Source organism: Pinus tabuliformis, chromosome 5_1 (assembly GCF_031772625.1).
Source record: "Pinus tabuliformis cultivar Carrire ecotype Pingquan chromosome 5_1, CPIR1, whole genome shotgun sequence".
Classification (NCBI taxonomy): Eukaryota; Viridiplantae; Streptophyta; class Pinopsida; order Pinales; family Pinaceae; genus Pinus; species Pinus tabuliformis.
Window position 1 is genome coordinate 877,850,623 of NC_142305.1, and position 15,076 is coordinate 877,865,698.

Below are 15,076 nucleotides of genomic sequence, written 5' to 3' on the forward strand. Positions count from 1 at the left end.
CTTGTTACTGATCTCTAATGTGTGGCCTCATATTCTGGTACCCACATTGTCCTGATGGACTACAGAGAGTTACAAGAAATCTCCAAAATCATGAGTCATCAATTCAATGCAAGTTGCAACAGAGCATCCATTTTTTCACTCCCTTCAAAGGTGCACGATGATCAACATTAGGCCACCCCTTAGTTTGCATATATTATGGGAAACTCTAGTTGAACAGAAGCAAAAAATAGTTGTTCTAGAAGCAAAACGTAACATGCTCAAAAACATGGGTCTAAATTTAAGCAAGGGAGAATAGTCAAGGGCTTCCAATCAAAGGTCATCACTGAACTCAACCTGGGCAGCTAGAGGAAAGGGGCACCATGCACTAACAGGTTGACGTTACAGATATAGTGGAGCAGGACTCTGTCCCATCAAATGTAGGCCTGGAAGAGGCTGCACATTTTTTAAGGTGATTAAGATTCTAGGCATGTATTACAGATTTTATAGCAATAAGAAACACTAGGAAATTTTGCCTGAAGATATACACTTGGCATGTATATGACTCTGCTTTTTGTTGAAAAGTTTTGGATCTGCATTCTGAACTGTAATGTAATCTTGCCATTAGCTCACCTACAGCTTTAAATAATATAATTTTCAAGGTTTTGATTAAAATAATAATAATAATAATAATGTCTTCACTAAGTTATTTGTTCATTATTAGATGTATTTTATAGTTAATACATTTAATACACTCTTAAGAATAAAAAATGTAATGATGATTATTGATACATTCAACAAATATTTAATAAATTTTACAAACATACATGTGTCATTTCTCCAAGCCCTTTCATTTTGGAAGTGTTGTATCCAAACTTCATACCAGTTTCCCCATTCAAGGTGACATAGCTTGAAAGCCAAATGACAATTGCATTATATATCCAACTAGGACCATATATGCAGATATCCATTCTTATCAACAGAAGCCAGTGGCTTCCCAAGGTTACTCCATGCACATGAAATCACAGGAGCAAGGTGTCCCTTCATGGTACTAACAGGAGCAGCTGAACTCCGGGACCAAATATATACTGTGCCATCTGCAGAACCTGCTGTAACATAGTTCTCATCAGCACTTATACATGAACGACTCCAATTACTGGCTACTTTATGACCTTGTGCTCTAAAAGTTGCACAGACTTCCAATGAACGCACGTCAAACAGATTATGCAAGTTGTCCCTGCCACTTGTGAGAATAACATTGCCATTGCGTGACAAAGAAATTGAGGTTATACTGGAGGAATGAGCAGCTACTTCATTAACTGATCTTCCAGTCCGTGTGTCCCAGCAGCGGAGATTTCCATCTGTATGTCCCGAGTATATGTGTTGCCCATCTGCAGTGAAAGACACAGCATTGCAGATGCTGTGGCAGCAAATGGTGTTCACCACATACCCTTTGTTAAGATCCCAAATCTTGATAGTTCTGTCATAAGCAGCACTCACAGCTTGCCTATTTGACAATTTGCTAATATCCGTAGCACAAACTTTATCTGCATGTCCTGTTAAAGTATGACGAATTCGACTAGACTGCAAATCCCAGAGATACAACTTTTTATCGCTGCTAGCTCCAATAACAAATTTATTATCACCAGAAACAGCAATGTCCTGAACAGAGCCTAGGGAACCATTTAATGTACCTATCAAGGTGCCGTAGTTACTATCCCAAATCTTCACAAGCATGTCTTGTCCACCAGAGATTATCCGATCATTGTTGTGTTCAAAGAGTAAAGAAAAGCAGCCACCTTCATGGGCATGGATTGTATGTCTTACAGTAGATGGAATACTTGATTCCACGTAGTTCTCAAGTCCTGACTCACTTTGTCTCACTACACCATCCACCAGCTTCCGTGCTGATTCTTCTATCCTGCTAGCTTTAAAACGATCCATCATATCTTCATACATTGCATTAGCCTGAACATAACACCACAGGTCAACCTTCAGTAACAAGTTAATGATAATTATGGACCATAGGCTCCAATCATCAAGTTTCACTCCTTTTATTTGTTCAGAAAACTACTAGCTCTAAGTCCCTTTTGTATTTTTTAAAACGATCTATCACATCTTCATACATTGCATTACATTAACCTGAACATAACACACTGGTCAACCTTCAGTAACAAGTTAATGATAATTGTGGGCCATAGAATCCAACCATCAAGTTTCTCCTTTTATTTGTTGAGAAAAATAGAATCCAACCATCAAGTTTCTCCTTTTATTTGTTGAGAAAAATACTAGCTTAAGTCCCTTTGTATTTTAACAATATCTTGCTGAATTTGTCACAATTAAGATTGCACTGATCTTTCCTGGAATTAGCATAGAACAAGTGACCCTGAATAACTACATGGGGTATTTAATGCTCAAGTCATTCACTATCACCCATCTTCCATGAGTGTCATTCACTAATGACCAATTTCTCATAAGCTTGAATAGTCCAGTAATGATGAAGTCTGAATAGTTCATGCATCATAAATGATTCAATGAAATAGAAATAGTACCAAGCAAAATAGTAGATACTAAAATCTGAACACTGGAATAGTAAATTGAAATTACTAAAACTCAATCAAAGACTGTCTGAGGTCATCAATATCTAAAGTCAAGACTCAAAAGTTAAAACTGAAAATGAACAATGAACCAATGTTATTGGAACCGGACAAGTCATTGAACCGGTCAACCACAAATATGGGAACCAGATAAAACATAAAAATTAAACTAAGTAAAATTAATTAATAAAAAAGAAGGAAAAAAATAAAAATAAAACAGGACCAAAAAACCAGTCAACCAAAAAATAAATAAGTATTCAAATTTTGGTTACAAGAAAAAGCAATTCATGTGCATCCATATGAATCCAAACCATTATACACATATGCAAATTTTCTCATATATACAGCAAGTAAAGGTGCATAGCTAAGTTGCATGAAATGCCAAAACGTTTCGGAGTTTATGAAACGGGTACATTCAGAAATTTCACCTCCCAAAAATGGAAACATCGGCCGAAACGTCATATATGTATATATAAAAATATATGTATAAATAAATAAGTGAATAACACATTAGCTTGCAAGAAAAAAGGGAATAAGATCCATAGATGACAATTTAATAGGAAAACGCCGGGCTCTTTGAAGTTTCGTGCAACATAGATATAACCAAAATAGCACTGAGTGCAATCCATCTTTGAACCAAAAATATATCAACAAAGAGGCTCTAGATGGGCCTTATAGTCCAAAAAATTCACAATACAAAAGACACATACATATCATCAAAATCATTGCCTTTATTGGGTTCCTTATCATCAACACACCCTCTAAGCATTAAAATAAGATAGAAAAAGCTGAACATATCAATTTGAGGTTTTGTTTGAGTGATGGGTACATTTTTACTATGGTCATGACAGAGGAGTTCAACAATCAATGCCACCAACATCAAGGTACATACAAAGCTTAGTGCCCTTGATTAAATGCTAGTTCCATACCCTCACACATGATAAAATCCAATCAAAACATTGCAATCCCCCCAATCCTGAAATCAAGACTTCTAAGTCTATTGGATTTTGTGTGGGATCTGAAATTCTACTTTTTCCATTTGCAATCCAATGAAGTTGGAACCACTCTCAAACATCCTAAAACAATTAATATTAGGTTTCCCCACTCATAAATTACTGTTTTTTGGAAAAATCCAGGGGGGCATCCAGACATCCCCTTTTAAGGGGGGTGCCCAGAAATCCGCTTTTAAGCACACCTTCTGGGGAAACATTTCCCCCTGCATTTCCCTCAGTTTCCACAAAAGGGGGATGTGAGGAAACATTTCCCTCAGCATCCCCCTATCCCAATAGGGTGGGAAACGTGGGGAACACATTCCCCTGGAACACTGGAAAATTCAGATCTCCAAAGATATTTCACTCCAAATCACTCTTACAGACTGTTATGAAACCAGCTCAAGAAAAGATAGAAAAGATAGATCAACGCCTTAGAATTCAGCCTCTTCGAGGGGGCAACCTCTTTTACATTACATAAATGAACAATTCTTCGATGATACAAATGACAAAACCTCCTTTCTATATATAGGAGTCTAAGGAGTCACAATATAATCCAGCCGACCTAACAATAATAATATAAAGCCACAAAAATAACAATAGAGGGATTCTATGGGGCACAGAAATAACAATATGGGGGTAATAAGGGCACAAAAATATAAATAAGGGGTATAACTACAATAGTAATGGGGTAATCACTAGTATTATAGGGACCCAACATGCCCCTCTCCTTCAAAAAAGTGTTGTCCTCAACGCTTGAGTAGTTCTGGATACTTCTGAATAAAATTCTCATCCTCCCATGTGGAATCTTCAGCGGATAAGTTCTTCCACTTGATAAGATACTCTGAAATTGATCGATTTCGTAGCTGTCGAGTTCTTGTTTCTGTGACTGCTTCCGGTTCCAATATAATTTTTCCTTCCTCGTCAAGTTCTGGCAATATTGTTTGAATTGGGAGCTTGTCACCTATAACCTTCTTTAAACATGAAACATGGAAAACTGGGTGCAATCGAGAAGCTGCAGGAAGCTCCAATTTGTATGCCATAGTACCAATCTTTTGCAACACCTTGTATGGACCATAATACTTTGGTGATAATTTATTATCCTTCTTAGCTTGCTTTAGGGACATTTGCTTATATGGTTGTAGCCGTAGGAATACCCAATCACCTACATCAAAACTTCTTTCACTGCGATGTTGATCTGCCTGTTGTTTCATTCTATTTTGTGCCAACACGAGGTTATCCTTTAAGAGTTGGAGGACTTGTTGTTGATGTTCGATGTGATGTTCCACTGCCTGAACCTTAGAATTTTCTCTTAAATATGATGTGATGGATGGTGGTTGATACCCATAAAGTGCCATAAATGGGGTCATTTTTGTTGCTGTATGGAAGGAAGTGTTATACCACCATTCAGCCAGAGGCAACCATTTGACCCATTGTGTCTGTTTATCAGATACAAAGCAACGAAGATATCCTTCCAAACATTTGTTTACTATCTCAGTTTGCCCATCAGATTGAGGATGATAAGATGAGCTATGAGCTAACTGAGTACCAAGACAAGAAAATAATTCTGTCCAAAAATTTCCAGTGAAAATGGGATCTCTGTCACTTACAATAATCTTTGGGTTTCCATGTAGCTTTTGAACTGTTTCCATAAATGCAGTAGAAACTGTACTGGCTTTAAATGGATGTGATAATGCACAAAAGTGTGCATACTTGGTAAGTCTGTCAACTACCACCATGATGACACTCTTTCCCTCAGACTTGGGTAAACCTGTGATAAAATCCATTGAAACCTCCTCCCAACGTTGGCTTGGAATGGATAAAGGTTGTAATAGACCCGGTGTCTTAATTGTTTCAACTTTATTTTGCTGGCAAACCAAACATTCCGCCACAAACTTTTGAATATCTGATTTAAGGCCATCCCAAAAAAATTCCTTCTTAACCCTGTGGTAAGTTTTTAAAAATCCTGAGTGCCCTCCTAAGGGAGAAGTGTGCAATTCCATAAGAATCTTTTGTTTTAGCTGGGAATTCTTACAGAGGTATAAGCGATCTTTGTACCATAACGAATCATTTTGCCAGCTAAATGTATCAGAAGTACTGGAATCTTGTTGTAGCTTTCGAATAAGTGCCCACACTTCTTCGTCATTCTTCCATTCCTCCCTTGCTTCGTTTATCCAATCTGGTTGGATAATAGAAATGGCACACAACAATGCTTCCACATCCTCATCCTTTCTTGAGAGTGCATCTGCCACCACATTTTGCTTCCCTTTTTTGTAGATGATTTCAAAGTCATAACCCAACATCTTTGTGACCCACTTTTGTTGCTCTTCAGAGGATAATCTTTGTTCTAAAAAGTATTTAAGGCTATCATGATCCGTTTTTACCTTGAAGTGTCTTCCCATTAGGTAGGGTCGCCATTTCTTAAGTGCATGGAGTATTGCCAACATTTCCTTCTCATAAATAGCTTTGCTTAAAAACTTTCCCTTGATTGGACGACTTTCAAAAGCAATGGGTCTTTCATCTTGCATTAGAACAGCACCAATTCCATTTCCTGAAGCATCACATTCCACAATAAAGGTTTTTGTGAAGTCCGGTGTAGCTAAGACCGGTGCTTGGCACATTGCCTCTTTAAGATGTTCAAAGGCCTTTGTTGCTTCCGAAGTCCATGAAAATGAATCTTTCTTCAATAATGTTGTTAGAGGTGCTGCTATTCTCCCATAATTCTTAACAAACTTGCGATAATACCCTGTCAACCCAAGAAATCCTCGCAGATGCTTTATGGATGTGGGGATTTTCCATTCCTTAATGGCTTTAATTTTGCTAGGGTCTACCTTAACTCCTTCATGAGATACAATATGACCCAAATATTCCACCTCCTGGACTCCAAAGAAACATTTGGATCTTTTTGCATATAATTGTTTCTCCTCCAATAGTTGTAGCACCCTGTCAACATGTTCAACATGATCCTTCCAAGACTTGCTGTAGATTAGTATATCATCAAAAAATACTAACACAAATTTTCTAAGGAATGGTTTGAAAATTGAATTCATCAAACCTTGAAATGTTGAAGGTGCATTGGTAAGGCCAAAAGGCATGACCAAAAATTCATAATGACCCTCATGAGTTCTAAATGTCGTTTTCGGAATGTCTTCAATCTTCATTCTGATTTGATGATATCCCGAACGAAGATCCAACTTGGTGAAGTAAATTGATCCATGCAATTCATCCAGTAATTCATCAATAACAGGAATGGGGAACTTATCTTTAATAGTGAGCTTGTTGAGCTCCCTATAATCCGGACACATGCGCCATGATCCATCCTTCTTGTGCACCAATACTACTGGAGCTGAGAAAGAACTTTGACTTGGTTGAATTATACCAGCCTCTAGCATTTCTGCAACCATACGTTCAATTTCACTTTTTTGGACATAGGGATATCTGTACGGCCTGATGTTTGGAGGAACACTTCCTGGAATCAGATGAATAGCATGATCATGATCACGCATAGGTGGGAGACCTTTGGGAGTCTCAAATACCTTGGAATGATTGTCCAGGACTTTTTGGAGATCTGGAGAAATAGATGATTCCAATGTGGAAACATCTAGCGAACATAATTGTGCAATTACACCTCTTTGCTCCTTTTTTAGAAGCTTTGTCATGCCATTAGAGCTGATTATCTTTCCTGGTTTCCCTGCAATACCCCTTAATTCAACTTCCTTTCCTTCCATAGAAAATTTGATGAAAAGTTCTTGAAAATTAAAAGCTATTGTACCCAAGGATTGTAGCCATTGGACTCCTAGTACAACATCAGCACCTCCCATTGGAATGGAAAGCATTGGGCTAGTCAATACATATTCTCCCATGGATAGCTTGATATTATGGCACTTTCCAGAGCAATTTATTGTTCCTCCATTTGCAATCATCACTTGACACTCTGGTGCTGGATATAGGAAGCAATTCAATTCTTTTGCTACCCTACAATGAATAAAATTGTGGGTGCTTCCTGAATCAATCAACACTATTACCTTTTTCTTCTTGATTTGTCCTTCTATCTTGATGGTTTGAGGAGTGGTAATTCCCGCCAATGCATTACAAGATATGGTCGGATTTATTTGTTCTTCATCTAGGCTTTGTTCCTGGAGTATATCTTCTTCTTTTGACCTTTCTTGCTCCTTTTCTTCTTCCTCTTCACAATCTATGTAGAATAATTTCTTCTCAGCACACTTATGACCTTTAGTGTATTTGCTATCACAACTGTAACAAAGCCCTTTTGCTCTTTTTTCTTCCAATTGTTGTGGTGTCAACCTTATAGGTTGTGGAAGACTAGGGGCAACAACACTTCCGTCTTTATAGTTGTGAGTGGTATGCTTCCTGGTTGCCATAATTTTGCTTTCCATTTTTCTTGCTAACCTGAATGCCTTCTCTAATGAATCAGGTTCCCAAAGGCGAACATCATGTTGGATATTATCCTTTAAAGACCCTATGAACACATCAATCCTATGCTCCTCTGGAATATCTTTTACCCTTATGTTCAATTTTTGGAACTCCTCAATGTGCTCCATTATTGAACCCTTTTGTTTGAGACTTATCAATTGGCTAAAAAAAGTGTTGCTTTTTGTATCTTCATAATGTGCTATCAATTCTTCCGTAAAAATTGCCCAAGTGATAAATTGTTTACGAGAGCAAAGCCATTGATACCATACAAACTGATTTGGTTCCAAATATACAGTTGCCATACGTACCTTTTGTGCGTTTTGCACATTATTGAGATCGAAGAATTGCTCCATCTGTAATATCCATGTGGCGGGATCCTTGCCATCAAACTTCCTCATATCGATTTTTGGAATATGGTGATTCTTCGATCCAACATTAGCGTCTATAGAATCATGATTAACATTTCTTTTGTTCTCATCATGAGTTTCCTTTACTACCTTTTCACCATTAGTGACCTTTTTCTTGTAGCAACTTCTTCAATTCTTCCATGTCTGTCTTCAAATCTATCTTCAAATCTGCCATCGAATCCTCCATCTTCGCTTCCATGCCCTTTATCTTAGATTCCACGCCATTTATCTTAGATTCCACGCCACTTATCTTAGCTTCTGTTAGCTTTTGTGAGCGTGACATTTGTTGCACTTGTTCTTGTAATTTTGATATATCATGTAGCATTTCTTCCTCTTCTTCATGAGTCATGCTAGAGCTTTCAGGTTCCTTACTAGGTGTTTGCATTTTCTTTCCTCGGGGCATCAGTTACCGATAATAATGCTTTACTATGCCCTTTGAATTCCGTTAAACCAAGCTTACACAAAAATTTAAAAAAAAAACTACACACTTTTTTTCACTTTATAGAAGCCTGATATTGAATCTGATGTATCTCTGTAATTTCGGATCATCCAGTTCTGAAATTGCTACCTGTAGTAGCCTTCTACGTCCTCTTTCCAATGCCACAAGTCTGAGCCAAATTGGATTCTCCAAGGAAGAGTTATGTGAAATCTCCCACAGTGACTTGCTTTTAGACTGGTTCAGTAGAGCGAACTTGTACGACGTGCCACGAGTCACTGTTTCAACCTTTGAATCTAAACGACACACACAAGAAACTACAGTCCGTCCTCTTTCTGTACCTTCTTACGAAATTTCAATCCGATCCCCAGAGAGAAAGTTATGACGATTTTCCCCAGGTCACCTGTTTTGAATGTAATTCAGGAGTCTGCAAAAAGACCAACTTCCTCAGATCATATCTCCGAAAATATCGCGCGAAAAGCTCTGAAATTCGGACCCAAGGTTCAGCGCGATTTCTTCTCAAATGGGTTTTTTTTGCAACTTCTGAAACATCACAGAAAAAAAAGTTATAGCGAAAATGCCACGATGACCTGTTTGGAGCAGCGAAACCCTAGAATCCAAAGCTCTGATACCAAATGTTATGAAACCAGCTCAAGAAAAGATAGAAAAGATAGATCAACGCCTTAGAATTCAGCCTCTTCGAGGGGGCAACCTCCTTTACATTACATAAATGAACAATTCTTCGATGATACAAATGACAAAACCTCCTTTCTATATATAGGAGTCTAAGGAGTCACAATATAATCCAGCCGACCTAACAATAATAATATAAAGCCACAAAAATAACAATAGAGGGATTCTATGGGGCACAGAAATAACAATATGGGGGTAATAGGGGCACAACAATATAAATAAGGGGTATAACTACAATAGTAATGGGGTAATCACTAGTATTATAGGGACCCAACACAGACTAAGAAATGAAGACGACTATGAAAACATAAATTTATGTTTTAAAATAGTGGGAGCAAGCTTTTTTTTAGGAAAAGTTGGGGTTTTAAGGCCTTGAGTGGATCCTAGACATCTAGCCAGATCCAGATTTGGATCCTAGATCCTCAACAGGTAGATCCTGTAACATGGAATTAAGAGAATTCTAGAATCCCTGAAATAATTTCCACCTGAAGCTGTCTAGATTCTCCCCGCAATTGTCTCTGGAGTATAAATCATCTAATAGCTAGTTGTTTGTCAAAATTACTTTTTGCACTTGACTACATTCGCGCTGATGCACATTCTCCTGTGCTCATGCTAGGAGATCCAAAAAATTTGCAAACACAACAGGCAGAAAATAATTAGTCTAAAATACATAAACATAGACATTTCAGGGTGTAAAACACAGTACTGTCATACCTTTTTATGAAGGTCTGACAAGGATGCTCTTCACATAGACAGTATCAAGAATAATCCTGTGTAAGAAAAAGGCTAAAGCCCATCCATTCAATGATTCTGAGTAATTCTAACTTTACCACATCCAAAATATTTATAACTTAGCACACACGCTAGGATACCCCAGGTCAAATCCTTATAGAGAACTATCATGGTAGCAGATTAATTCAATGCAGGTAATGGGTTAGAGGCTGTAGTACCCATCTAATACATGTGTGGATGCATGTTAATCCTTATTCCAGGTGCATCCACCCAATGTTGATGCAATTTTATCTCTTTGCATTGGTTTTGTGAAAGCTTCAATAGCTTAGAAAAATTTAGTCTCTTCTACCCAGTTATCCACCACAAACATGGACTCCAGGTCAAACATTTAAAGGATTATCACGGTAGCAGATTGATTCATTATGTATAAATGGTTAGAGGCTATAGCACTCATCCTATACATCTGAGGATACCAGTTATTCTTCATTCCAGGTTAAATCACTCATTGTGGTTGATATGCCATTTTCTTATTATTTCCTTGCTTTCTTGTCATAGAATAAGAGTTCAATTTGAACATTTTGCTCTCTTTTGTTTTGAACGTTTAGCATTGAATTTGTGATCCATAAGAGTTTATTTCAGCATATTTAATAGTTGTTTCCATAAACATGCTAAGGTTAGAAACATCTAGGTAATCACCACATAACTGTCGTACTCACTCTCCCAGCTTGTAAGGTATATATCTTGGGTATTACTAGAGAAAGTGAGCAAGATTCAGTTGTAATCATAAGGTATTTGGGATACACCAAAAACTATATGTAAAGTTGTAAGTGCCCCACATCATTACAGAATGAACTCAAAGGCCTTGCTAAGGGTGTTAAAAGCAAAGAAGGATACAGTTGCTGTAAAGGCTACTCCACTATGAAGTCAATAGCATCCAACCAAAAGAAGTCATACGTCATATCAGGTATAATACAATGTGACAGTCGATTGTATGATAAATTGAAAAATCACAAATACAAAACATTGAAATATTATTTAAACGATCAACAAACGAATATGAAACCCAGAAACACTATGGAATTAGCATGTTTATAAGCAACTTAAAAATAAAGTTTTGCATTACTTGCATGAGTGGTACACTTGTTCTCGTCAGCATCTTTTCTTTTCTTTTCTTTTTAAGGTGATTTCTCAGAAGGGTTAAGCTCTCACCTCATTAAGACGTTCAGATTCTTGCATCTTAAGCAACATCCACCTGTCAATCAGCATAGTATTTTCTGCATTTACGCTACTTAGCTTAGCTGACAGGTCTGCCACTTGCTTACGCAGTTCACAGTTCTCTGATGTAGAAAGATCAAGGGCACTTGATCTTTTCTCCAACAGTCCTTCTAGTTGCTCAGCCCTTTCTCTGCAATACTATGTTATGTAAGGAACTTGAAAGTAGATGCATCCTTTCTTACCACTATACTAGGGAAAAAGGTAAAACAAACAGCCTTGTAGTAGATCTCCTTGAAACAAAAAGCAGGTAATACATGTATAACTAGAACCTGGTTGAATGAAGTTCTGCCTCAAGCTGATTGATCAAAGAATCTTTCTCTTGGTTTTGTGCCTTCAGGTTCCGACATTCTGAGACTTCCTCCACGAGTTGTTCAGAAAGCCGTGCCTGTGCTTTGTAGCACTGTTGTAGCTCAAGCTCCAAGCTTTCTGACTTTTCCTTCCAAACTTCATCCTGCAAGGAACATCATAAAAAGAAATATATCTGACATCTTTTAACTCAATTCATCAGCCTTTTGCACAAAACCTAGTAATATATTTTTTTAGTGGATGTAATAGCACAATTCTAGCTCGACAATTCTCCTATGTGCGTGACTTTTACTTGTCTTTTACTTAGGAACCATCATATCCTAATTTGGACACAACATTTAAAAGAGACAATTTCAAGAACGTAGAAGCCTCCTTAAAGGAAAATGCCTAGCAAATGTTCCCCAGAATTTTCACAACAGATTCCAGTAAAGAAAATACTACAAAACAATTCTCCAAAATAAGACCTGGTTGGATTAAAATTTGAAATTTGAAGTTTCTACCCATACATCTATATGCGGACTGTGTACACCCACATTTTCTTTCCTACATATATATTTATATATAGATATGTTGTTTACCTGTTTCTTGAATTTTGAAAGTGTTGTTTACAAAGCCATACTGTTTCTAAACCCCAAACCCATTTCCCCGTTCTAGGTCAGTTAGAGTTTACAAAATCAAATTAATGCATTCTTTCCCAATCAACTAGGAGATTGTGGCTATCGAGACGTACACTCTTTCTGCAGTGAACAGTCTTGCATGCTCAGGGAAAGTTATTTTGTCAACTCCTTAACCTCCCATCGTACTCTATATCACATCTGAAATTTAGAAAAATAATCTGCAGCTTTTGCATTTGCCACTGTGAATCCAAATTGATATGAAAGTTTATGGCAACAGACTTGTTCTGATGCCAAAGCATGTACTGCAGGATCTGCTCCAAAGCTCTAATGCAAAACATTCAAGAGATATTAGATACCTAAGTCTTTGCATTTATTAAAAGTGCTTTTAGCATGTGGCCTATAATGTAGGAAACTCCAGGAAGAGGGGAGACAATTCCCGATGGGACCTACTACAACAGACTGGCTCGAACAACTACATTATAGATCTATTGATCTTCAAAGAGATTGGAAGAGACAAAATTTTATGCTTTATATAATTCAGATACATCAATAGAAGGCAACCTTCCTAGTGCCCATATATGAGTTTTTGTTCAGCATAACTTTTCGTTAATTTAATGCAACTCATTGCCTAAATTATCTGTTGAAGAATAGTTGAGATGGGATTCAGTATCTTTGAAAAGTACCAACCTTCCTAGTGCCCATATATGAGTTTTTGTACAGCATAACTTTTCGTTAATTTAATGCAACTCATTGGCTAAATTATATGTTGAAGAATAGTTGAGATGGGATTCAGTATCTTTGAAAAGTACCAAACGAATCTGCCCGTAATATCGCATATAGGATTACTGATATCTGATCAATCTTGTTTTGTAATGTATGCATTTTGTTGCAAACTGTTATGTCAGCATTTTATTGCAAACTTGGTGGTCAGTTCGTTTATTAGTTTCCTGACCGATTTGGTCGTAGAAGCATGCCTGGGAAATTAATGTAATCCTAAAATTTTGGATTTAAGGGTACTCTTTAATGATCTGGGATCCAGAAGATGTAAAATTCCCTTACTTTGGTGCATCAAAGCTGGCCAAGTAAAAGGCCCCCCCATCTTTGGGGATAAAAGGTGGCCTAATGAGCATTGCGGAGGACTTTGCACAGGAAATGTCGTTTATATAACATACTTTATTTCTGTAAAAGAGAAAAAGAAAAAATTATTACTGCATGTGGGATGGTTTATCTTGATAGTTATAACATGATTACACGTTTGTAATATAATACAACGCTGTAACATCGACATATAAATTCCTATTTACAGGTCAAATGCTAAAACCCTAGGTTGATAGTGGTAGAGCAAAGTTCCACTAAAAAACGCCAGAAATAAATGTGCATGTTAACCTGGATATTTTCATAATCAATCCATGTATAGGCTATGTTACAGCATCCTCATATTCTGACCTTTTACACCGGACCCCAAAAATAGAATTGTTATCCTGAATCTACTCCTGTGCAGAGAGCGGACAATGTCAGGGAGAAAGCAGAGAAGAGATTCGACCCCATCCCATGAAACCTAATGCTTACTCTTCTGGGCCTGTGTTTTGACACAGTTACCGTCAAGTCTAAACATTGCCCTCCTCAAACTGCTAAGAGCTTATGTGAATTGATATGGGTAGGAAGAATTGGCATGCGTGGCATCAATTTAGCGGACACTGTAAGAAAAAAACCCAAAATCCAACAGACCTGTGTGTATGTTTCGGAATACCTGTGAATGGAAGGCTCTGGAAAGAGCAGACAGAGCCGGAGCATGGGCACCTTCCTCCAATGCATGCCGCTTCTTCAGTGCCTTAATTGCCTCCCGGATTGCCAGCCTACACCTCTCTTCCATCTCAATTCAATTCAATTCCTCTTGGAGCTCTCGACGGTACACGCTAAGCGTCATACGAAATGGATGTTACCTTCACAAAAAATCGTTGCCTTATTGAATGGAACGAAAATTTTACAACTTATACAGGTAGGTTGCCCGCATGTATTCCAACGAACTTCACTTCGTTTTTTCCTGTCGGCCCCGCTTTATTTTAAAGCCCACTTTGTTTTGAAAGAATCTTTCCTTTTCTTTTTTCACTGAGTTAAAAGTTTGTATTTGTGTATTAATGCATTTAAACATTTTGACAGATTTTCATTACTTTAAAACAAAATATTCTTATTTTTAAATATGTTTTTTAATTTTAGTTAAAAATCCATTACTTCTCAGATGGTAAATTGGTAAACTCCTCATTATGGAGTCTAATCCTAGTGACCTCCTTTAAAATGGATGAGAGATAAGATATTTGAAATATAATTTTTTTTATTTTATTGAGAGATAAGATATTTGAAATATTATTTTTATTTTATTTTATATTTAATTATGGTAAATTGGTAACTTTTGATACGAGGGTGGGGCTTACTCTTTTTGCTTTATCATTAGCCTCATCATAAGGGACCAAAGATGTCCCATGGAATTTGAAACTAGGTGGAGGGGATAACATCTCATTGTGCCAATGACTTGTTCATCTCAAGAGGAAACATTATCATTTTTAAATTAATCTTGAAGCTTTTTTAGTCCATACGACTAGGCTAAATAGTGGAT

General features: G+C 37.2%; 1 protein-coding gene across 1 annotated transcript; it reads right to left on the minus strand.

Annotated features, from left to right (window-relative positions):
• Positions 1–887: 887 nt before the first annotated feature.
• Positions 888–14,485, minus strand: LOC149167621 (Transducin/WD40 repeat-like superfamily protein). Its single transcript, XM_089433050.1, has 4 exons — positions 14,213–14,485; positions 11,809–11,990; positions 11,474–11,669; positions 888–1,944 (listed from the first exon to the last, which is right to left on the minus strand). Exons 1-4 carry the CDS (start codon positions 14,333–14,335, stop codon positions 922–924), a joined length of 1,524 nt encoding a protein of 507 aa, XP_089289176.1. The 5' UTR covers positions 14,336–14,485; the 3' UTR covers positions 888–921.
• Between the last annotated feature and the right edge of the window lie 591 nt (positions 14,486–15,076).

Excerpts from the sequence above, each read along its gene's own strand:
- LOC149167621 (XM_089433050.1), bottom strand. The coding sequence starts at position 14,335 with ATGGAAGAGAGGTGTAGGCTGGCAATCCGGGAGGCAATTAAGGCACTG. Across the intron at positions 11,670-11,808 it reads GCAGAACTTCATTCAACCAG|AGAAAGGGCTGAGCAACTAG; the intron begins GTTCTAGTTATA and ends ATAGTATTGCAG. Across the intron at positions 1,945-11,473 it reads AATCTGAACGTCTTAATGAG|GCTAATGCAATGTATGAAGA; the intron begins GTGAGAGCTTAA and ends TGTTATGTTCAG.